The following is a 25,429-nucleotide window of genomic DNA, read 5'->3' on the forward strand; positions in this document are numbered from 1 at the left end:
TGGCAATATTTAGCCCATTGTGGTTGCCCTCGAGTTGGTGATGCAGACTCTGTTGAATTTAGGCTGCTTACACCTTGGATTGGGAGCTGCATTCCCTCTGAAGTGCTGTCCACGCAACCCGGGGCTACGTGTGGCAGCGGATTTCAGGATCGCTGCGTTTGCTGCGCCAATGCCAGTTGTCATGTGAGGAGCCTTGAACTGACCGCTGATGCGTGCAGCCGAACAGCTTTAGCGAGAACGTCAATTGAGATATCAAGGATTTTGACTCATAAAGAAATGGCCCGCATGTGCCCAGGAAGAGACATATTGCAGTCCGATACACTTGCTTCTCTTTGAATTCTCTTTCTTCCCTTTTATAAACTGTGGCCCACAGTTCCGGTCTTTCCCACAATTAAACACCTCCTCTCAGCATGCAATCTTTTATATCTCCTCAGGATTTTATACTTTTCAATAAGATTTGCTCTTATGCTTCTAAACTCCACGTCCGGCCTCTCTCACCTTTCCTCATAAATGACCCCCCCTCATCCCAGGTACCTGTCAAGCGAACTTTCTCTGAATTGCTTCTGATGTATTCAAATGTCTTAAACAAGAAGGTCAAAACTGTGCACCATCCCTAAAATATTCCCTCACCGATTCTCCATGTGTCTGCAGCAAAGTATCCTCACTTTCATTTTTCACTGCCCGTGTAATAAATGAGATCATTCCACATGGCTTCTACCTAATATGCTGTAGCAGCATACTAACATTATCAGGTTCATTCCTGGGACACCAGATCCCCCTGTCCGTCTGAACTTTGTGATCACTCTCCATTTAAATAATACGCTGCTTATTATTTCTTTCACAGTTTCCCATTTGATTTGCCATAATGCGCTTTTGGCCCCACTCATTTAACCTTTCTCTATCACTCTACAGACCTCTTATGTCCTCTTCAGAACTGACCGTTCTACCTACCATTGTGTCCACAGCAAATTCAGTAACCAAACATTTGGTCCTTTCATCCAAGTCATTGATAAATATTGTAGCATAGGTGAGGCCTCAATTTCAATCCCTTTGGCACAACACCTGCCAAACCACAAACAACCTGGTCATGTCAACACGTTCCATTGAGCCAGCTCTAAAACTAAATAAGGTCACTTGCTACTCAGTGTGTTTATTCGTTTGTGGATGTAAAATCACAATCTTAATTGTCTGCTAAGTTAATGTGACCTCGGAAATAAGGATGCAGAGGGCATCTTGATAAATCTCTTAATAAATATCAACGTGATCTACCCCTAGTGCTGTTGACCTTCTAAGTCGCAGATTTGGAGGGTGCTATTAAGTTGAGTTTACCGATTTAAAACACTGAATGATTTTGAATGATTCCTAGAAATTGGAGATTTCAAGGAGTCATAGAGCCATAGAGCATGGAAACGGACCCTTCGGTCCAACCAGTCCATGCCGACCAAATATTCTAAATTAATCAAGTCCCATTTGCCAGCATTTGGCCCATATCCCTCTAAATCCTTCCTATTCATACATCCATTGAGATGCCTTTTAAGTGTTGTAATTGCATCGGCCAACACCACTTCCTCTGGTAGTTCGTTCCATACACACACCACCATCTATGTGACAGTTTCATCTTCAAGCATATTGGATTAAAACAAACAGACCTCACCATCTGTGCTTGCTCATGTTAGAATGTGTCCTCCCTCATTGTCTGCATGGTTTGGTCTTGGAAACGGGGCGGTTTATTACAGTGCAGCTCAGGAATGTTGACTGCTCTGTGAGGCTCCATCTGCATGTTGCTGCAAGAAAAAATTCAATTCCTCAAATAAACACGAGACAACGCTGGAAGTCCCCAGCATGTCCAGTGGAGAAGAGAATGAGCAACAGCATTACATTCCAGGTCAGTGACCTTTCTGAGTTGATTTGGTTTCATTCAATGAACAAAGTTTGCAGTGAGTTTGAAGTACATTTCTCTCCAGCTGGATGTGAACTATGTCTCCCTCACTCTTAGCTACATCATTGGAGAATGCTTGAATGACTGACAGTAAATTTTACTTGAATTAAAATTCATACAGTTTGTCTCATTTAAATCCAGTCAGTGGTTAACACTGTTGTATGACATAATGATTTTGAAGGGGTTAGTGTTCATGTTATTTTGTCTCCACTTGCTGTAATGATATCTCTTAAACAATGATTGGAGACAAGGAATTCTCTCGCTTTTGGAGGGAGAAGCTGTATCTGTACCAGCTCCCTAAGGTCTGAGTAATTGTACCTGACCAGATGTAGTCATACAAACTGCTATCATGTCATAAACTTTGGTGTTTTCAAAAACAGTCCCTCTTCTGTAGATACTCGATGATGATAAATTCTCTCCCATTAATCACTGCATAGTTTCAAGACAAAGCAAAGACAAGAGGGGACTGGTAGCAATGAAACACCTGAATCAGTCCTTCCCCTGCACTGTGGAGATGGTGGTGGCAAATACCACAAGGTGTCAGCAGGTATCACCTAGGAAAATGTCCCTTATTCCCTATTTATTTTCTCGAATTCCATTGCATAGAGTGAAACTATTACTCACTGATTATTGGCCAGGCACACATGGATTGACTGCTTGGCTGGGCTACTGAAAAGAAATTGGAGTAATTCTGGATCCTAAGCACCACGTTCAGGAAGGAGCTGGAGAAAAGGGACATCAATAACTTATCAAAGTAAAGCTGCTAATGTTGGCACACACATCTGGGAGCATGATGTTGGTCTCTCTGGCATTTTTCATCTGCCAGATTAACCTTCTGGCACCTCAAACCTGGCTCTGCTTTCAAACTCTTATAGTTTGATCGATATGGCAATGTCTGGGACCCTCGAAACTTTCCACTCTTCATCTTCACAAACACCATCCTGCGCAATTCATCCACATCCCATCCCTTTTGATTTCAAGAGTCACTCTTAGCTTCTTCATTCAATCATATTTTTCCAATCTAATCCTTACTTTGTGCTTTTCTCCTTTTTAAACGCATAATCAATATCACCAATTCACTACTGCACCAGCTCATTCAGTTGACCTGAATTTTTGGCCCAATCCTGTACAAATTTAGCAAAATCAAATGAACACATTTTGCTGAAATTGGCCACTTGGGCCAATTACTGTTTGTTTAATTAAGAATGTAACCGAGATTACAGTGCATTGTCTTCAGCGGCTGTTGATATTTAGTTTAAAGGGAGTTTAGGCAAATCCATATGTTAAGCCCTCCAGCAAACACAAGTGTTAAGAATGATAGAGAAAAATTCAGGCAAACAGTTTACCTTCAGGTCATTAGTCATTGTGTTAAGATCATCAAATCTGAATGAGTTAAGGTTGGTGTTGCACTGGGAACGACATTTGTGCAAATATTTCCCAACAGACTAAGAGGAGACAGAGAGATAACAATGATCCGAGGCGTCTGCCCCTAGAATTACTTCAACCTACTTTGTATTTGCTGGCCCTGCCTGCACCAACACCAGCAGATTAACATGGATCATTGCAAGCAAGTGATCATACAATATATTGTTCGCAGCCTTTCACATGAGTAATTATAGTAGTGAATACTGGCTAAGCCAGGGACACCCACATCCCAGGAAAGAATTTTGGAAAATCTTATCCCCATCTCATTGTGTAATCTTTTAACTGGATTAATTATTGCCTGAGACAGTGCAGGTCTTTTCTGTGGAAATATTCTGCGAAAATCATCGAAGTGATGAGATGCTAAGTGCTCCTCCTTAATAAAAAGTTGTCATCAAGTTGTTCAGTGAATTATCGGGACCCAACAAAAGTTGTGGCACGAAAAGTGTTCCTGTTGCTTCCACTCACTGGAGCAGGTGCACACCAAGCAATGGTTAGAAAACTGCAGATTCCTCAGTGTCTCTGGAATTTTTTCATTTAAAATAAATGATAACAGGTAAAGTTGCCACAGTCTGACCAGACCACTCATTGGAGACAGACAGTTGATACTATTTTAACCCAAGGGGATCACCATGCCTCAGGTGAGGGGAGAGGTTGAGAAGGAAAGTCCTTCATGCTCAGCTCGTGCAAGAATATAAACCCACGCTGAATAGTGCCCCTTGGGCATTGAAAACCAGTTGCCGAGCCACCTGAGTTATCCAAGACCCACTCCACTTAAACAGCACCTTCTGCATTGTTAACTGTCCCTGGGTGCTTTATGAACACATAATCAGTCAGAAGTACAGACCAGGCCAAATAAGCTGACTTCAGAACAGGTGGACAATGCTTTGGGAGAAGTTTTTGATTTTGATGAGCACCTGAGAGGAAAGGAGAGACAGAGTATTTCAGGATTTTAATGGTTACAGGCAGGCAGTCATTGGATGAATGAAATAGAGCTGGGAATGAATAATGTCAGAATTGGAGAAGTGCAGGGGTGTTTATTTTATTCTCCTCTTCAATGTGGTTCTTTTGTGGGGCAGGATTGGTTACCCCAGTAACAACTTGGTTTTCTACAGCACCCTTAACTTGGAAATTTAGGCCCAGGCTCTTCACTAAACGAATAATCAGCAATTCCTGAACAGATAGTAGATAGGACTACGAAGTAATATGTGATGGGAGATGGAGGTTTTAAGGGGGGCCTTAGAGGAGATGGAGGAGGTGGAAAGGTTTGGGAATTTAAGGGAAGAATTCTAGACACAGCAACTTGAGCAACTGAAGACATATCTGACTGTCGATGATGGATAAAAAGTGTGGAGTCGCAACAGAGAATTATACTAGGGAGTCAGAGAGGGTTGAGAGAAGCATTGTGGTTCAGTATTGTAAGACTGCAGAAGGTTGCTTTGTGAAAAAGGGAAAGGCTATTTTATAATTTAAGCCAAGAATGAGAATTTGAAATTTAGGGCATTGGAAGCCAATATAAATCAACAGTTGTAATTGAAATTGGTGAGCAGAACCCTGTAGCCTGCACTGTGGTATGGGCAGGAGGGGGTGCTGAAACTGACAGTGGGGGACAATGGGGAATCAGTTTGGAATAGTGGAATTGACAGCGAACTGGAGGAATGCTTCAACAGGGTGGCACAATGGTTGGCACAGCTACCTCGTGGTACCAGGGACTTGGGTTTGATTCAAAAACAGAAGTTGCTAGAAAAGTTCAGCCAGTCTGGCAGCATCTGTGAAGTGAAAATCAGAGTTAACATTTCAGGTCCATTCTGAGGAAGGGTCACCAGGCCCGAGATATGAACCGATACTTTTCTTCACAGATGCTGCCAGACCTGCTGAGCCTTTCCAGCAACTTCGGTTTTTGGTCCTGAATTACAGCATCCACAGTTCCTTTGGTTTTTACTTGGGTTCGATTCCACCTTTGGGCAACTGTCAGTGTGGAGTTTGCACATTCTCCCTCTGTCTGCTTGGTCTTCCTCTCAGTACTCCAGTTTCCTCCCACAGTACAAAGGTGTGCAGGTTGGGTTAGGTGGATTGGCCATGTTAAATTGCCCATTGTGTATACACAGAGCATATTGCCCAGGGGTGTGTAGGTTCAGTGGATTAGCCATGGGAAGTGCAGGCCTATGGGGTGGATCTGGGTGGGATGCTCTTTGGAGGATGAGTGTCGACTCAAAGGGCCAAATATCCTGTTTCAATGTGCAGGTTTCTATGAGTAGTTGGTTTTAGGTTATGAGCAAAGTTCAGCAATGATAGGGGGATGGGGGATTTTGAGGTGGAGAAAATGTATAATTTAAGTGTAGCTCAGGGTTGAATAGGGCATCAAAGCTGCAAATAACCTGAGACATGGAGAGGACTGCAATTAGTCATGAGAGTTGTGACCTGTTGGTGGGTTGGAATCAAATATGGTGGCTTCAATCAACCAAATGCTTAACTGAACGTTACTGCTTAATTTTTATGTCTATTCATTTTGAGTAGCCTAGGGAGAGATGAAACTAATGTGGAGAGGTTCAGATAGGCAGCGCAGGGAGAGACAGATGTGGCTGCAAGATTTATCATCAATGAAAGGAGAGGCCCTTATACACATGGGACCAGAGACCTGATTGGTTCAGACTAAGCATGATTGCATGCATGCAGGAGGGCAGATCAACAAGGGTTTACAGGGGTTTGTAAAAGGATAGGGGCTTTGAAATTGATTCTTGGGGGCTAACAGAATAGAGCAAGGATAGGGATCCTGGGATATTGTGTGGGACGGACAGGATGTGGGAAGAGCAGAGTGGATGAGTTAGAGGTTCTGATGAGTGCTGAGTTGAAGAACCTATGACAGACAAGGATTTAATTCATAGAATGGCAGATCAATACAGCACAGAAGGTGTAATTCAGTCATTGCATGTGATAGCCCTTTGAAAGAACTGTCCAATTAGCCAGAGACCCTATACACTTGCAAAACTTCCTTACCATTCAAGATTTTACCATGTTACCTTTTCAAAGTTATCATTTAATGTGTTTTCACCACTTTAAAGCAGTAAGGAGCCACATTCCATAAGTCACACAACAGTTACAGTGCCAAAAGAGATCATTCGGCCTACCGTGACTGCGATGGAGGCCAATAGGTATCTTTCTCCGATATAGAGAGATAACTGTTCTGACACACTCGTTGGTCTTGAAACATTAATACCTTTTTCTGTTCATTTGTGGGATGTGGGCGTCGCTGTCTGGCCAGCATTTCTTGCTCATCCCTAGTTGCCCTTGAGAAGGTGATGGTGAGCTGCCTTTTTGAACTGCTGCAGTCCTCCTGCTGTGGGTTGATCCACAATGCCATTAAGGAGAGAATTGAAGGATTTTGACCCAGTGACAGTGAAGGAGCGGCGATATATTTCCAAGTCAGGATGGTGGGTGACTTGGAGAGCAGCTTCGAGGTGGTGGTGTTCTCATGTATCTGCTGCCCTTGATCTTCAAGATGGAAGTGGTCTTGGTTCTTCAACAGATGTTACTGTGTTTCTCCAGCTGTCTCTATTTTTGTGACAATTGGTTATTGGCAGCTTGAGGGTGACCGCTCCAACATTGTGAGGTAGGGTGAGGACCAAGGCCTCCATGAACTATGGCACAGAGATAGAACCTCTACTGTTGACTTCATTTTACACCACACTCAACTCTTCTAGCTAAGTGAGCTGACAGATCCCCATCATCTCAGGTAAAACATTTGAGTTTATAACAACTCACTGTGTTAAAAAGACTCTTCACACCTCACCCTGGATCTCTTCCCAATGACCTTAAATTATTATCCTTTAGTTACTGGACCTTCTACCGCTATAGTTTCTCCTTATTTACGCAAGTAAATTAATTTGTTTTGACATGAACCACTATACATTACTGTGCGTTGATAACTGAAAAGTAGACTCTACTTCTGTTGAAATGGCTCCTCGATATCTGATTCTCCACTTTCAGTAGGTGATAATTACAACTAATGAGGTGGCATGTTCCTCAAATGAAATTACAGAGATTGCACGGTTTGAGGATTGTTGGCAAATGCAGGGAAGAATGGAGTTGATGATAGTTCTCCACCTGGGTCAACAAACAGGGAGACTGCTGAGATAGGTGGGGGTGAAGTGCAAAACCATTAATAGTGACAAGATAGCCACTCTATCTCTCTCTCTCTCTATCTACGCCCCACACGCATGCACCCCCACCCCCAACTCCTGTTAAGATTGGGAGCATGGTGAAGTATGTTTGTTTGAGCACATTGTTGATTCAACATCAGTTGGGTTGCTCATCCCATTAAGTTTAAGCTCTTAACAACTAATTGCCCCTCCTTCCCATTATCAGAGCAAACAACTAAATCGGGCAGAGATTATATCGGAAGCCTTAAAAAGCCAAGAGCGTACAAGCTTCAGAATACCAGGAAACCTCACCAATAACACAACCTGGTGCTTTACCATTAAGAAGCTTCATTTCATCCCCAATTATGTGTGAGATGGTAAAACTGATCACATTTTTCCTTTGCTGCCTTGGTTTCGTACCTTCTGTAAGTAGTTATCTCTGGGCTTGGATGTTGTCTATTCCTTACAAAGCACCTCAAGAGATCTCAGCCAAGAGAAGTTCAGATACTCAGCTGAGTAACCAAGACAGCAGTGTGAGTATAAAGTGGACAAGATCTGTGATCCAGGCCAGAATTGACTCTTATTTTTGTTAATTATTTGCCTCCATTCTTCTTGCAACTTTTGCTGATATAATTGCTGACTGTTGCTGTCTTCTCTTTTATATCTCTGTTCCAGTGCGCATTTTCTTTGACTGTACAAAACTATAGCTTCGTGGGTTCCATTTCCCAACAGAGAGGGTTGAGGTAATGGAATCAAGTAATTAGTCTATAAATAAGAAATGAAAACCTTCAGGTGACAACAGCTTTGATGAGATTGTAAAAGTAACCCAATTTTTCTTAGGTCCAAGTTTATTCTCCTGAACCCTGTAAAAACAGAGTGCTAACTATATTTTTGTGCCTTTTATTGAGAAAGTAAATTGTGAAGCATTGGCTGCATTCAAGCGAGTTCCTAAATGTTTAAACTCAGAAAAGCTCATCAATCCTGGAAAAAAAAATTAGAAATTTGAAAAGTTGTAAACAAAGTTCAAAACTTTCCTTTGAGTAACAATCAGACATTGTTGCAGCCTGGTATAAATGACAACTGTGTTTGAGGATGGAAGGAATGGTTTGGGATTTTGGGTTTGGGATGTTACAGCAGGGAGTTGGTGGTGGGGGTTTGTTGCATGGACTGGGATGGGATAACTTTGAGATGGCAGCATGTTGTCAGACTGACAATAAGAGGTTAAAACCAAGTCATTTGACTGTGCTGGGTTTAGCTAGCGTGATACTGTAGTCAAACAATTCTTTGATTCATCTTATCACGTGTTCATCAACCAGCATAGGAGTTGGGGTACACATTAATCCATGGTTTCTGGTTTGTAGGATGGGTTATACTGGATTTAATTCAACATTTTGAAATTCCAAACTTTTTTTTGCAAGTGACTTATTATTGAAATCTATTTCAATTAAATGGCTAGATATTAATTAAAAGGTAAATTAATTTTATTCCTTCAGTTTTGCCCTTTTTAAAGATACGCAATCATCACTAGGTTAAGTTCTATAGAAATTGGCTGGCCTGTAGCTCCCAATGACAGTAACCAGCAAGTGCCAACGTCAGCAAGAAGAACAGTCAAACACACATTACTGTACTAAACTGACAGGGCAGGGTGGTTTTCAGAGTCACTGCTTTTGAATAACGCAAGAGCAGGACTCCTGGCTGAAATCATTCTTACCCCATGCTTTTCAGAAGCCATTTGTGTCCCCATTTAAAATTCCATGACAATTCCAAAGTAGAATGCAGTCAGCTAAACTCATGAACAGCATTCTTAATTTTGAGACAGAAGGTGCTGAGTTCAGCTCTCTAGAGTTGAAACATATAAGCCGGGCCGTGTTTTAAATTCAGTTTGAGGTATTACTGTTGCCATATGTCATACAAAATTCAGGGTCTTCTTGTGCCTGTGCAGGTGGAAGTGATTAGGATCACCCAATGTTAGTTAAAACACCAGATCTCTCCCATTTATCATGCGACCATAGCAGATTATTTGTCTCGTCGCTGTTTGCAACTGAGTTTAAATTGCCTTCTCGCAACTTCACTTGGTCCATCTCCAACTCTTTGTTTCTCTTCCTTGGCATCTCGGTTTCCATTTCTGGGGACAGGCTGTCCATTGTTATCCACTACATTCCCACCGACCCCATGGTTACCCTGACTACGGTTCCTCACACCATGATTCCTGAAAGGATTCCATTTCATTCTCCCAGCTTCTCCATTTCAACTGTTCCAATGATGCCACCTTCCACTGCTACTGCTTTTTGACAGAGCTGACAGGGCCCTCCGTTGTGTCTGACCCATTTCTCATGCTGCTGTCTTCGCCCCTCACCCTTCTTGCTAGAACAATGATAGGGTTCCCCACGTCCTCAACTCCCCGCTCAGTCTCAATTTCCACATTCAAAAGATCATCCTTCGTATTTCTGCCACATCTAGCAGATGCTGCCAGCAAACACATCTTTCGATCCCTCCCACTTCCTGCAGACAAAGAGGTGGCCATGGGTACCCGCATAGGCCCAAGCTATGCATGCCTCGTTGTAGCTTACGTGGAACAATCCCTCTTCTGTAGCTACACTGGCCCTAAACCCCACCTCTTCCTCCGTTACATTGATAACTGTATCGGCGCCGCTTCATGCTCCCACAAGGAGCTCGAACAGTTCATCCACTTCAACAACACCTTCCACCCCAACCGCACCTGGACCATCTCTAACACCTCCCTCACCTTCCTGGACCTCTCTGTCTCCATCTCAGGCAACCATCTAGAAACAGATATCCATTTCAAGCCTACTGACTCCCACAGCTACCTAGATACACCTCCTCCCACCCACCATCTGGCAAAAATGCCATCCCCTATTCCCAATTCCTTCACCTCCGCTGCATCTGCTCCCAGGATGAGGCATTCCACTCCCATACATCACAGATGTCCTTGCTTTTCAAGGACCGCAACTTCTCCCCTTCAGTGGTCGAGAACACCCTCGACCATGTCTCCTATATTTCTTGCAACTCATCCCTCACACCCCGTCCCCGCAATAACAACCAAAACAGAATCCCCCTCGTCCTCACATACCACCCCACCAACATCCGGATCCAACGCATCATCCCCCGACACTTCCGCAATCTGCAATCCCACCACCAAAGACATTTTTCCCTCCCCACCCTTACTGCTTTCCGGAGGGACCACTCTCTCAGTGACACCCTTGTCCACTCCACACTCCCCACCAGCCACACCACACCTGGCACTATTCCCTGCAAACACAAGTGCTACACCTGCCCCTACACCTCCCCACTTACCCCCATCCCAGGCCCCAAGATGACTTTCCACATCAAGCAGATGTTCACCTGCACATCTGCTAATGTGGTATACTGTAGCCACTGTTCCTGTTGTGCCCTCCTCTATATCAGGGAAACCAAACGAAGGCTTGGGGACTGCTTTGTGTAACACCTACGCTCGGTTTGTACTAAACAACTGCACCTCCCAGCCGTGAACCATTTCAACTCCCCCTCCCATTCTGCAGATGAAATGTCCATCATGGGCCTCCTGCAGTGCCACAATGATGCGACCCGAAGGTTGCAGGAACAGCAACTCATATTCCGCTTGGGAACCCTGCAGCCCAATGGTATCAATGTGGATTTCACAAGCTTCAAAATCTCCCCTTCCCCCACCGCATACCAAAACCAGACCAGCTCATCCCCGCCTCCCTAACCTATCCTTCCTCTCACCTATCCCCTTCTTTCACCTCAAGCCCCACCCCCATCTCCTACCTACTAACCTCATCCCGCCCCCTCGACCTGTCCATCCTCCCCGGACTGACCCATCCGCACCCTACCTCCCGACCTACACACACCTTTACTGGCTCCATATCCACCTGTTTGACTTGTCTGTCTTCTCTCCACCTATCTTCTCCTCTATCCATCTTCTATCCACCTCCCCCTCTCTCCCTATTCATTTCAGATCCCGCTTCCCCTCCCCCATTTCTGAAGAAGGGTCTAGGCCCAAAACGTCAGCCTTCCTGCACCTTTGATGCTGTTTGGCCTGCTGTGTTCATCCAGCTCTACGCCTTGTTATCTCTTTCCATCACCTCTACTGACTGCACTCTTCAGGGCTCATTCCCTCTGTGACATCCTGTCAATTCCCTTAAGCCTCCACACTGTGACATCATCCCAGGCAATTGCAGAAGATGTAATACATGCCCTTGTACCTTTTCAATACCTAGGGTTTAAATCATACTTTCCAGGTGAAACCGTGATTTGCTTACACATTTTTCAATCTCGTTTGATGTTTTCACTGCTCACAATGCAGTCTCTGGTAAGGCTTTGCAAAACATCTCCACTCAGTCCATGGGTACAACCCCAACTTTCCAGTTACTTCACTTTCACTGCACAATCGTACACCCATGCTGACATTTCTATTTTTGATTTCAAAAATATACTTCGTTCATTATAAGTATCATTACGTACATAGTCACCAATGCAGTTAATTTCTTTACAGTACCTTATCAAGGAAACAAACAAACATTGGAGTTTGACCCTGTACAAATGAACCCTTACTTGTGCCAGAATATATCTATGTATATTTGAGGCACTAGGTGAGTCTGATAACTGATCAGAACCCCATTTAACTTCAGTAGGAAGACCTCAGACGGCCTGCTCCAGTTTTTGAGTGAACCCAATGCCAGTTGGATGAACAATAACCTTATTAGTCATTTTACTGTCTTCAAGTTGAGTACAACTTCAGAGTACAAGCACTGTCCCCCATGTTTCCTATACCCCTTCTCCCTCAGTGTCTTATTTCAATGGGCTTGCTCTCGAATAGGAAAGGCCTATTTCCAAGTATTCACAGCTATCACTGACATCTATTCTGCATCGGGAAGTTTCCTTCACAACCACAGCACTCCCTTTGTCTTTCGCTTGGTGAACCCTCACCGTCTGTCTCACCAGCTCCTCCTAGGCCTTTATCAACAGCATAAAAACAGCATTTGCCAGCTCCCTACAGCTCTGAGGAAGCATTAACTTTGTCTCTTTCTCCACAGATGCTGCCAAATTTTTTCAGCTTCTCCAGCAAATGTGTGTTTTTTACATTGCCTGTCATTTGCCCAAAGAACAGGGCTGGTTATAAAAGTGGCTTCAAAGCAATTTGGGATCTTTCAAGGACACAGAAGATATAGAAAGTTCTTAACTGACTAATGCTACTCATTGGTGTTAGATCAACAGAAACTAATAGAGTATAAATACCACCAAGGACTCCTTGGGGTAAATAGCCTGCTCTGTTTTGTGATTGGAGTTGGTTTTGCTCAGTTGGCTGGATGGTTGGTTTGTGACACAGTCTGATGCAAACAGTGCCGATTCAATTCCCACACAAGCTGAGGTTACCATGAAGAACTGTCCTTTCCCTTCATGTGAGGTATGGTGGTCCTCAGGTTAAGTTACCAACAGTTGTCTCTCTGTAATGAAACACCAGCCCTATAGTCTGGTAAGACTACAGCAACTCAGATTCTATGGGATATGTTATTCCCCTCAGGTCCTAGTTTGAAGGTTTCAACCCATTAACCTGTGCATATATAAACTGGTCTGATTTGTCTGAAAGGCTGAGCATGCTGTGCAGCTTAACATTAATATTTAATGCTAATATTTACACGGCAATGTAATTATCCAAGCCTAGGTTTTCAGTATTGAGGACATCTCCTCTATCCATCTTCTATCTGCCTCCCCCTCTCTCCCTATTTATTTCCGAACCCCCTTCCCCTCCCCCATTTCTGATGAAGGGTCTGGGCCTGAAACGTCAGCTTTTGTGCTCCTCTGATGTTGTTTGGCCTGCTGTGTTCATCCAGCTCCACACTTTGTTATCCCAGATTCTCCAGCATCTGCAGTTCCTACTATCTCTGAAACAGTTGGACGATACCTTTTTTTAACAAAAAAAACCTTTTTCAGATGGTTCTATATTAAAATCGCTTTGCGTTGTATCATTCAGGTGCTGTGTGAACACGATCATGGTTGTGGTGTGGGATTCTTCTGTGACAAACATTTTCGGAGGTGTGCCCCTTTAAGAGATGAAGGCCAATTCTGTCGCCGGGATAGTCAGTGCTCCCAGGGTCTGAGCTGCATGTTTGGCCAGTGTCACTTCACTGTTCCCAAAGGACACGAAGGTAAGAGAAGTTGAGGTAATCTGAATCAGCCCTCTTAAATACATGTGGATAAGAAAAAGGACTCAAAATCTGCAACTGGCTTGATTGAATTGGAATTAAAAGCAGCTAGATGTCACTCACTCAAATGTGATCTCTCTGGAAAAACTGGGCTTTCAGTCATGCTTATGTTAGGAAGATGGCCCTGAAGATCCATTGAAATGCAATGAGCTAATCACTGCAAAGCATGTGTAATTAGCCCCCTCACAATTCATTGCCTTATACCGTTTTGGTATAGATGGTAATCATTGCTTGCTCAATTCATGACCTTTTCGTTTTCCAACACCTCGCAGGCACCCTGCACCCCCCACCCACCCCCACCCCGCAACAGAGAAAAAAACTTGAAAATGGTGTTATTCCATGTATGCATCAGAATTGAGCATTTAAATTATTCACAGAGGGCAATCCCACATCTTTGCACTATTGCCTTGACAACCTCACGCAAACAACAACAGACATGGAAATATATTCAGTCTAAATTTCAGAAAACAAGATGCAGATACATCTTTGCTACCTTTATAACTTGGCCATTTCTCTGTCCTTATTCTTCGTACAAGTCTGGATTAGTAGGAATTCGACTCGGAGGGAAGTTTAGCACAAACAGAGGAAGTTCTGTCATGTTTCGAACCTGCTTGTTGCCCAAAGCAATAGATTTAAATTTCAGTGTCTTATTTAATTTCCTTCAAACATCTTTAGAGATCCAGCTAGCACATACAGTCCATCTAGCTCATGCTGGGTCTATCTTAACTAGTTGGGTAGCACAGTGACTCAGGGTTCTGGGTTTGAATCCAGCCTTGGGCGACTATCTGTGTCGAGTTTGCACATTCCCCCTGTGTCTGGGTGGGCGCCCTCTTGTTGCTTCAGTTTCCTCCATACAATGCCAAGATGTGTGGATTGGCTGCTTTACACATGCCAAATTGCCCATAGTGTCTAGGGTCGTGCTAGCTAGGTGGGTTAGCCCTGGGAAATACAGGGGTAGGGTGGGTCTCGTTGGGATGCTGTTTGAAGGGTCAGTGTGGAATTGATGGGCTGAATGTCTGCTTCCACGCTGTAGGGATTCTGCAATTGGGGTTCCTGTTGCAGTACTAGGAGTTTCATTGTGCAAGGGGACCCAAGCTAAGGATCATAGTCTGTTTGTAAATACTCTCTTCCCTGGATTTGAGGTGCTCTCTCTGGGCATTGACAATTCTACCTTACATCCAGGAGAGCTCACATCTGAGAAGCATGAACTTGCACTTTATTCATTCACAGCATGTGAATATGGCTGGCATTCATTATCCACCCCAACTGTCATTGAGAAGCTGGTCAGTGTACTATTTGTTAACTGGGCATGTTCAGGGGCAGTTGGAGCTGACCACAAGCCATGGGTAAGGATGGCAAATTTTCTTCCCTATAGGATATTGGTGAGCAAGATGGGCTTTTAATGGTAATTGGCGATTTCGTGGCCAACATTACTGACAGTAGTTTTTGTTCCAAGTGTATTTAGTTCACTGAATTTAATTAAATATAGATTAAAAAGCCAACAAAGACATTAGCTGTGTAACCAACAGAATAAGGAATGGTTGTCAATGGAGAACATTCTGAATTATATCTATTTAACTTTTCTCTTCCTTTGCAAATAATTCTATTCCAAGAAAACAGGGTATTGGGGTTTCAGCTGGGCCGATATCCATTTCAAGCCCACCGACTCCCACAGCTACCTAGAATACACCTCTTCCCACCTTCCCCACTGTCATTGAGAAGCTGGTCAGTGTACTATTTGTTAACTGGGCATTTTCAGGGGCAATTGGAGCTGACCACAAGCCAGGGGTAAGGATAGCAAATTTTCACCACCTTCCTGCAAAAATTCCATCCCCTATTCCCAATTCCTTTGCCTCCGCTGCATCTGCTCCCAGGATGAGGCATTCCACTCCCGAACATCTTAGTGGCCCTCATTTTTCAACGAGTGCAACATCCCCCCCACAGTGGTCAAGAATGCCCTCGACCATGTCTCCTACATTTCCCACAACTCATCCCTCACAGCCCCTCCCTGCAATAACAAAAGCAACATACTGCAGATAAGATAAAAAGGTGTCGAGCAGGATGAATGCAGCATCAGAGGAGCAATAACTAAAACAGAAACCCCTCGTACCACCCCACCAACCTCCGGACCCAATGCATCATCCTCCAACACTTCTATCATCTACAATCCGACCCCACCACCCAAGCCATTTTTCCATCCCACCCTCGTCTGCTTTCCGGAGGGACCACTCTCTCCATGACTCCCTTGTCCGCTCCACACTTCCTTCCAGTCCCACCACACCCTACACTTTTCCCTGCAACCGCAGGAAGCGCTACACCTGCCCCTACACCTCCTCCCTCACCCCCATCCCAGGCCCCAAGAAAACTTTCCACAGCAAGTAGATATTCACCTGCACATCTTCCAACGTGGTATACTGCATCCGCTGTTCACGTTGTGGCCTCCTCTACATCAGGAAAACCAAACAGAAGCTTGGGGACTGCTTTGCAGAACACCTACGCTTGGTTCGCACTAAACAACTGCACCTCCCTGTCGCGAACCATTTCAACAACCCCTCCCATTCCTCGGATGACCAGTCCATCCTGGGCCTCCTCCAGTGCCATAATGATGCCACCCGAAAGTTGCAGGAACAGCACCTCATTTTTCGCTTGGGAACCCTGCAGCCTAATGGTATCAACATGGATTTCACAAGCTTCAAAATCTCCCTTCCCCCACCGCATCCCAAAACCAGCCCAGCCCAGCTCATCCCCGCCTCCTTAACCTGTTCTTCCTCTCACCTATCCCCTCCTCCCACCTCAAGCCACACCTCCATTTCCTCCCTACTCGCTTCATCCCGTACCCTTGACCTTTCTGCCCTCTCTGGAGTGACCAATCTCCTCCTTAACTCCACACCTACACTCACCTTTACTGACTCCATCCCCACCTCTTTGACCTGTCTATCTCCTGTCCACCCATCTTCTCCTCTATCCATCATCCTCTGTCTCCCCCTCTGTCCCTATTTATTTCAGATCCCCCTACTGTCCCCCATTTCTGAAGAAGGGTCTAGGCCTGAAATGTCAGCCTTCCTGCTCCGCTAATGCTGCGTTCATCCTGCTCGACACCTTTTTATCCTAGCATCTGCAGTATGTTACTTTTGCTATCCTTTTATGCCCACTGATTTATCCAATTTACCCAAGGGTAAACATTATATCCGCATTGGCTACTTGCATCTGTACACTGGGGCCGGGGTCTAAACATGACAATCACAATACCATAAACAGAGCCTGAGGGGTAAGGGATTAGCTCTAGCCATAACCTAAGAATAGGCCCATTGTCCTCAACTGGTTATATTTCTTTTCACGCAGGAGCTCGCTGTAAACACGATGAAGACTGCAGCGTTTCAATGTGCTGTGCGAGACACCACGGAGAGATGATTTGCAAGAAGAAGCTGACTGCAGGCACGGACTGCTATATCCCTGATGGAGGGCTGGCTTACAGCATTAACCAGTTATGTCCTTGTGAGGAAGGGCTATTCTGCAGAAACAACAGGATCATGCGAGAGTAAGTAGAACACGTTTCCTACACCCACACAAAGTTGGTGTCCCACTCTGGCACTTAAGGAATATGAGCAAAAGGCAGGCACATGCAGTTAAACACCATCTGCCATTATTTCATGAAATAGTACAACAGGCTCAATGGCCTACTCCTGTTCCTTTTTTCCCTTGACTCTAAGTGCACCTGCAGAATGGAGGGATGTTCCTCGGGGCATTATGCTTGCATTTCCTAGCTGATGTTTGAAAGTTTGTAACAATAGCATGAATGATATTCTGCCCTATTTTATTTGAATTGACATTATGATCTGACGTAGACGTAAAATTGGCACTGAACTACACTAAATGTTCTTCAGCCCAACCATGGCACAAGGTGCATTTACCAAAAAAAACCATCATATGACAACTATGTAACCATTGTTGCACAATCCCTTCTGGTTCACAAATAGTACTTTCATTACAGAAGTGAGAAGTGAACTAAATGCATGAGGATCTATGCTGCAAAAGCACTAGCATTATAACTGCTTAAGGGACATGTGAATGGTATTGACCATTTCTCCTTGAACACAACACTTTCTCTCTCCCACCGTCCTGTGTTCCAAAGCCGTCACTTCTACTTCAAATATCAAACTGATTATCTTGATTGAAGCAGCAAACAGTTTCTCACAAATCTGTTTATTTTCTCACAGGAAAGAGTTTGATTATTGGGAAAATGTGGATACCTGGCAGTGCCTGAGCCCTTCTTTGTCCTAACAAAAAGGAATACATTCTGTACACAGCTGTATTTACTGTACATATATTATGTTATTTAATCAAATTTGTTAAGTGATTCATAATGTAAACCAATAGTGCAGTCAATTTATAACCATTGCCAATGAAGTCAAGGTAGTGTGCTGTACAGGTATTAGGGCATAACTTGTGATGTGGCAGTGAGTAATTAGAATGAACACTGAAGAGAGAGAAAGTACCATCTACAATACACAAGTAGTTAGTAGTTATCATCTTTGAAATGGCTACTTCAATATTCTAAATTATTTTGTCACTTTATGTATGTTGTTTAAGACTAGTCAACCAAGTGATTGCAATGACTAATCCACAACTCCATCAGCAATGCATCATGCAAAAACAGTGATGGTTGAAGTCAAACTAAAAATGATAAGATTATGCAATTCCTGAGCCAGGAATCCTGGGCACAAGTGTCACCTGCCCCAGACATGGGTGATAACATTTGAACATATTGAGAAGTCTGAAAATGTTGTGGAGCAAGTGCAGAAGGCCGATAAGCACCATCATGTGTCTCCCAGTAGCAATCATGGCTAATGCCAGATGCCCCCATCCATCACCAACCCCAGAAGCAGTGGGAAGAAACCAGCATACTGAGCAATCTTCCATTCGTACAGCTCAATTGTTGGTCACTGGGGCAACAAAATTGGAAATGAACTTCAATGAACATGACTTGCAGCTCCCAATAGCTGATGCATACATGTTAGAGTCCTCTTCAGTGCTGTAAGGCAGGAATGTTATCTTCATCCTTTGCTCTTAAGGGCAAAGTTTAGTTTTGTTACTCATTTAAAAAAATACGCAAGAATAAAAAGCACACAAAGTTTATTTAAAACACACATGCTTCATTAAGTCTTGGAATGAAAGATGTTTTGCATGTATTTTCGATACAAGAACATTAAGCAGACTGTAACAATGTTATCAGTGACATGTTCCATGTTCAATACTGGCTCATTTCCTCACAATTGAGGAAAGTGACCTGTTTAATATTAATACTCAAGTCAATTAAAAAAATTATGAAACTGACAGATGAAGGCTTACCACCAGAAGCAGTAAATAAAATTACATGATTAGATATCTGAGTCAACAAGTGTATTTATGGAAATGATTTGTTTCTGGAGCCAGGACTGAAAATCATGAATACACAACAAGTAGAGTCTTCAGATCAGGCTTGCGTTTTGTGGAGGTAGAGAGTGTCTATTAATTTTGGGGGCACTTTGCCCTCTGACTCCCAAAATGTTCAACAGTATCAAAAATTAACCCAAACTGGACAGCTTTGTTTGAACCAGTGTCCTGCGGAGCAACCCTTAAGGGTTTGGTTCAGGGAAGGGTGCATTAAAACAAGATAATTCTGCTCCATTTTGTTGATCTAATTTTTCATCAGTAGATACCAGATTTATTAACAGGTTGGCTTTTTTAAATACACTTACTGCTCTTCAGCACTAGGTGAACCAGAAGAGACAAGAGTTCTGACAAAGTCACTACAAAGCTGACTTTGCATTAACGAGATATTCCTTTGCAAAGTCAGGCAAAAGAAAGTTGCCAAGATCAATTTCTTCACACTTTCACCTATAAAAGCACTTGAATGAAGTATGTTGGTCCACACAATGTGCATCCAAAATCATCAGTAGCTGGCTGAAGGTATTGCCTACCTCTGCTTATAGTGCTTAGAAGTTGTAAAGGGTTGAAGATCATTTCTGTGCAAGGAATTGTTAAAGAAGTTCCTGTAGCACCTTCAAACTCCTCAACTGAAGATGATCATGCTGAGATTAAGGTTTATTGGTTCAGTTGTTCATAAGCTAGCATCTTTACTGCCTCCAGGATTCCCTTGTTGCCTGGGACCCTTACTGTACTAATATCATAGAAGCACCATCACCAGGAAGAATACACCAAAAGATACTTTTAGCACCATATTCATGGTAATAAATGCCAATCTTGTCAGTTATACCCATTGTCAGGCATTAGATTAAAAAGTTTACCTCCATTGTCACAGTCAGCAATAAATTGTAAAAAGGTTTGATCATTTTGATGAAATTTAATTGTAGCAGTCAGGTGTCTACAGGGGCCAGTAAAATGTACACTGTACAGAGAAAAGGAACTAGTCAAATCCCACAAAAATGGAGTGCCAATAATAAAATGCTGACATTGCAATAATATAACATTGCAATTCTTAGAGTAATTAACTGAACTCAGTCTACAAATTGATATTTTTAAAAAACATTTAAAAAGTTTGGCAGCTGAATGCATGATAGGTAGGTCAGAGGTAGGCTATAAGTAGTCCTGACAAAAAAGTGGAAGATACCTTTGTGCACAGACTCCAAGCATAAATAACTGGCTTCAAAGGCCAACTGAAGATCATGCACATTGTAGCTGATGCATTTTGTCAGACTGAAAGTGATGAGATCACAAAGTAACATTGCCCTGGAACAGTTTGATCATATGACTACACCATCGGAATTGCAACCCACCAAAACAGCATTTGCTGCAAGTCCAGGTAACCATTCTGTTTTCTTGGCCCACATATCAAAGGGGTAAACTGGCTCCTGCAATAACAATCCTACAAGCTGTGACCAAGTCTGTCAGCTGTAGTTATCCATGTAAATAACAAGCAGTTGCTGCATTTAAGAGAAACATAGCAGTCACAGCAAGATAATGTTTGTCCTTCCTCTGCAAAGTACTATCAGGCTGCCTAGACCTGTCTGTGGCCACAATCACATCCAACTCACTGGCCATTAAAGCAACATGCCCAGCTAAAGCAATGTGACTACTAGTAGAGTCAGGGCACCCTTCCTTATCTCTCAACTCAACTAAATTTGTAGAAGGGTGCTTTAACTCCTTGTACCATGGAGAACAGTGGCAAGAGATGCATCAGCATGTAATGCTCAGGTAACCAATACACAATAAAAATATACTGTCAGAAATTGTTTGAAAAGGATGCTCGAGTGTCAGAAGGAAAAATGCCTGTGACTTCATGAAGTCCAGATAGAGAAATCATTCCTGCACATTTGAGCAGAGGAAAGCCAAAAATTTTAAAAATAAAATCTGGCAAGTCTTCAGTTTCATCCTGAAAAAGAGAGGGAGAAGCAGGCAAGAGGGAGGAGAGAGGGAGAAAAAGGCTTCATGAAATAGAAAGATCTCATTTTAACTGTTTTACTCCCCTTGCCCAACATCCTGTCACCAATAAAGCTAAATAAGCAAAATTCTACAAACTATATTTACCAAAGGAAAGGTTAACAAGCTACATGAAACTTGGAATGTTGACAGTTGAGGCAAGGAGCTAAAACCAATAAACTGGTGTGAGGTGTGTTAAGTTAAAAGAATACAACAATTGGGAGCTTGCAACAAGATCTAAGCTACTAATTATTTTGCGCAGGAATTAACACGATTTCCTGAAAGGAGAGCACTGCTCTGGTATTCAGGAATTTGAAACTGTTTACAGCCTGCAGCAGTTTAATTTTTTTTTAAAAATGAGACATCCCTCATTTCCTTAATATCAGGATTAACTCCCATTCTTGTCACCATGGATCTTAACCAGTTGTTTCATGACACCTGAGGCACACAAATAGAAATTCTGGCATTGCTTAAGCACTGTCTGACCTTGGGAGAGGCTTGTTCTGACCACACTAGGTGGTGCCATTACCCACTGGATAGCTGCAGGACCATACCAAATCTTGAGTTTTGTCTGTCATTACTTTGTCAAACATTTGGCAAGACAACAAAAAAATTTCAAGTAAAAACAAAGCTCCATCTATTCCAACATGAATCAAGACTTGAGGTAGAAAATCATAATTCAACAGGTAATTATTCTGGCACAAATCCAACATGCTACATCAAGAGTGCACAGGGTGGCTTTGTAGATCTCAATTAGATTAGGTGTGGCAGTAACATGTCACAACGAAACAGACATGAACCTTTCAACATTTACAATTTAGACGGTACACTGTACACAGATTTAACTACAGCCAAGAAGGAAACAGGATTAAGTGTAGAACAATGAAGTAACATTCTACTGTGCCTGAAGGTCTCAGGTGTAAAATTCTGCACAAGATGTTGGATGTGACCAGCTGTGTAGGACCAAAACAATTCATTTGGTGAACCTCATTAAAAACTTGTGGTGGGAGATTTACCTTCATTTGCAACTTTAGCTTGTGCAAGCCACAAAATGCATCAATTTTTATAATCTGCATGTTACTGTTACAGCTAAAGCTATGTTGCAATACTTTGAATTAATTACAAGCAGGCAGCATTACCAAGTGCAAATTGTTTCAACTCCAAAAAATTTTAAACCAGAATGAGAATTAAACTGTCAAACTGACAGGTCAAATTGATAGTTTCAAGACAGCATTTTCTACCTCTTCAGCTCCCAAATATATAGCATTGTCACTTTATGGTTGTTAATCAAGTCTATGAATAGGATGAACTCAAGGGAGGAATTCACAGACAGATGCATAGGAGCTAAGGTCCTTTATGCAACAGAAAAAGGAAATTGTTTAAAATAGATGCTACTATAGCAAAGTGGAATGCTTGAATGAGGACCTCCAGCAGTAGCTAGAGAGCACACAGACGAATTTTGTTACTGTCTGCTGGAACATTAAGTGAATACAAAGCAAGAATGCACATATTCACCACAGGAAAGAAGAAATGGAAAGGTCAGTTAGCCAGGGCAATGAAAACTCCATTTCAACCTCCCATTGCAAATGCAAGGCAGTCTTAAAGCTTTACCATTCTTCCTCATAGGACAGACTATTTCTAAAGTTTGTCTTACTAACATTGGTTCAACATCTCACTTTCCTTCAAGCCTTTGCCAATACAAGATGGTCAATTTGATTCAGCTGGGTGAAACTATAATTGGTCACTTAAACCAAATCCTAGGGCTAGTGAAACAGCTAACAAGATCAACTGAAAAGTTCAGGCTATTATTAGCCCAATTAACTTTAAATCTCAATCTGTCATGTAGTGACATTTCTCACTGTCCCCTCAATGCACCGATTAAAAAGAAACTGAAACTGACTTTCCCAAAATTATTGCTGGAAATACACATCAAGCCTGTCAGCATCAGAAAAGACAAAAGACAGGATTAGCACTTTTGCCAGAGGCCAATAGTTAATGAGATGTCAAGCTCTGATACTGAGAGAACTGCTCATTTGGAACGATGTTTCTTCATTTTTACCTTTCACATTGGTATGGGTAAGGAGTATTGAGGGAAAACATTCATTTTCCAGAACTGTGTGCCTCAGTTGGAGCTGGTTTCCCACTTCACTAAACACATCCATTACAGTAGCTGGGCCTGAAAAACCATTGCCTACATTAAGTACCAAATCCCAAGTCATTTCCTTGTGACAACAATGGGAAATCCCACCGAACCCAATCTGTCAGCCTTCTGCCTAAAATACCAATGCAAAGACCAGTCCTTGACAGACCATATTAAGAATTGTAATGATAGCATGAAGCTGGAGGAATACAGCAGGCCAAGCAGCAGAGCTGGAAAGCTGACTTTTCAGGTTAGGACCTTTCTTCAGAAAAGGCCACTTCTGAAGAAACGTCCTGACCCAAAATGTCAACTTTCCTGCTCCTGATGCTGCCTGGCTTGTGTTCCTCCAGTTCCACACTTACCCAACTCCAGTATCAGCAGTTCTTAAACTTCTTAATGAGAAATAGTAAGTTCATTTTTCCAATGAGCAGGAGATTAATTAAACAAGAGACGACAAAAATTGCAGGTGCTGGAATCCAAAGTAAACAAACAGGAGGCTGTAAGAACAGCATGCCAGGTAGCATCAGGACTCAATCCTGAAGGGTAATGCCTGAAACATTGACTACTCCTTTCCTCCTGGCTTGCTGCATTCTTTCAGCCTCCTTTTGTTTACCTAAAATTCAGCAAGTAGTTCTGTAATGAAAAAAGAAAAGCTGAATTTTGACTGTCCACAGTAGTCAAGTGAGGTACTCAGGTTAAAGTGCCCCACCCCCAAGATTTTGAAGTCCAAGCTGATGACTACAACAACTCACTCTTGCATCTCTGCTGGCTTTACAGCACCTGCCCTGCCTTGAATGTACTAAGTGTATAAAAGCATTTCTTTTATTGAAACTTCAAATCTGATTCAAGCCCTAGAACAGACTAATACTGATCTGTGATCTAATGGTGCTTCACTCGATAGAATAAAACTCTAACAGGTTGACCAAACTGTTTAAGGTTCAATAAAAATTAAATACTCTTGCCAGACCTGACCAGTAAGATGCACATCCTGAGGTTCAGGCCACAAACAATTCTGGTTTCCCACTTAATACTGGAGACACAATTACCAAGCCAGCTCAGCATGTGTACTAACCACAGATACAAGTTACCACAGAACCTTTGGAGTGTTGCTGATCGCAGAAGTTCTTTTATCTGTTTAACTTTTCAGTTTGATGATGCACTATGGAGAATTGCATGGTTTCAGTTAGTGTTCAGTTTTCTGAAAAAACCCAGGAAGTGCACTCATTCTGCACTTGAACAGCAAAGGTTGAAAACCCTGCGGAACAAAATGTTTCTATTATTTCATCCCAGCAGGTTTGTCTGTCTCAGGCTTCAGCCAGATGCCCGTCCCTCATTTCAGTGCCTGCAGATTCAAACTGAAGGGCACGTCGCAATTCAAGTGAATCAACCAGGAGTCTTCTCCACACATTTCAAGAATTCTCTGAAAAATGGCACGATTCCATGTCTGTTCCTGCAGCTGCTCATTGATGAGTCATTTCCTTAGAAAGTTTTTGTTTCTTGCTCTGGAGCACCAAGATCTATTTTGCGGCTGTTTTCAGTGTCATCCATTCCAGCCCTTGACCTAGTCTGAAAAAAATAAAATGGAGAAAATCCTTACTGGATTTCAAGAGATTCAGTTATGAGTTCTTTTTGCACCCCGCTACCCCCCCCAACACCTTTCCTAACCCCTTCGCACTGCTCTATTAAACCAATTAATAATCACGTTAATTTTCAGTCTCAGCCAGATAACTTTGTTAAGTAAGGTTGAGAGATATTGGCCAAAGGCAGGTGGTGTGTTGGGCCATGATTTCACTGTTGAAACAGACCAAGGGGCTGAATGGCCTATTCTGTTCCTATGAAGGATCTCTATTAAACACAGAAGGCTAAGTAGCGATGAAAGTCCTCCCTGGCATTAGGATGAAAGTGAACCATTAGAAAACAGGTGATCCTGAACAAGGAGTGAAAAGGCTCTGCATTTAAGTTGAGTGAACATTTCCACAGATGAGTAACCTTGGTTCAAAACAAACTTCTCCAAATCACAATCCAACATATCCAAATCCCATTGGCATGAACTAATTTCAGTTCAAGTTGATTGGGGTGGGGGTAAAACTCAAGCTGTATGCTGAAATACTGATCAAGTGTTATGAAACAGGAGACTGTTTTGACT

The 25,429-nt window shown here is 42.8% G+C and overlaps 2 protein-coding genes across 3 annotated transcripts in view; one reads left to right on the forward strand and one right to left on the reverse strand.

Moving 5' to 3' along the window:
• Positions 1-1,821: 1,821 nt before the first annotated feature.
• LOC125466134 (dickkopf-related protein 3-like) lies at positions 1,822-24,845 on the forward strand. The gene is made up of 4 exons (XM_059638637.1): positions 1,822-1,885; positions 13,493-13,667; positions 17,067-17,262; positions 24,574-24,845. Exons 1-4 carry the CDS (start codon positions 1,862-1,864, stop codon positions 24,764-24,766), a joined length of 588 nt encoding a protein of 195 aa, XP_059494620.1. The 5' UTR covers positions 1,822-1,861; the 3' UTR covers positions 24,767-24,845.
• LOC125466235 (ADP-ribosylation factor-like protein 5B) overlaps positions 18,851-25,429 on the reverse strand; it is a 31,811-nt gene continuing 25,232 nt past the window's right edge. For both annotated transcript variants that reach the window (XM_048560502.2, XM_048560501.2), the window contains one exon: positions 18,851-24,849. In XM_048560502.2, coding sequence (XP_048416459.1) covers positions 24,801-24,849 — 49 coding nt within the window. In that variant the 3' untranslated portion in view covers positions 18,851-24,800. The remainder of the gene's footprint in view (positions 24,850-25,429) is intronic.

Source organism: Stegostoma tigrinum, chromosome 31, assembly GCF_030684315.1.
Source record: "Stegostoma tigrinum isolate sSteTig4 chromosome 31, sSteTig4.hap1, whole genome shotgun sequence".
NCBI classification, from domain to species: domain Eukaryota; kingdom Metazoa; phylum Chordata; class Chondrichthyes; order Orectolobiformes; family Stegostomatidae; genus Stegostoma; species Stegostoma tigrinum.

Bases quoted from the DNA above. Each gene is read 5' to 3' on its own strand.
- LOC125466134 (XM_059638637.1), top strand. From the start codon at position 1,862: ATGAGCAACAGCATTACATTCCAG. The intron at 13,668-17,066 runs GTAAGAGAAGTT...CTTTTCACGCAG, and splicing joins TGTTCCCAAAGGACACGAAG to GAGCTCGCTGTAAACACGAT. The intron at 17,263-24,573 runs GTAAGTAGAACA...ATTTCATCCCAG, and splicing joins AACAACAGGATCATGCGAGA to CAGGTTTGTCTGTCTCAGGC.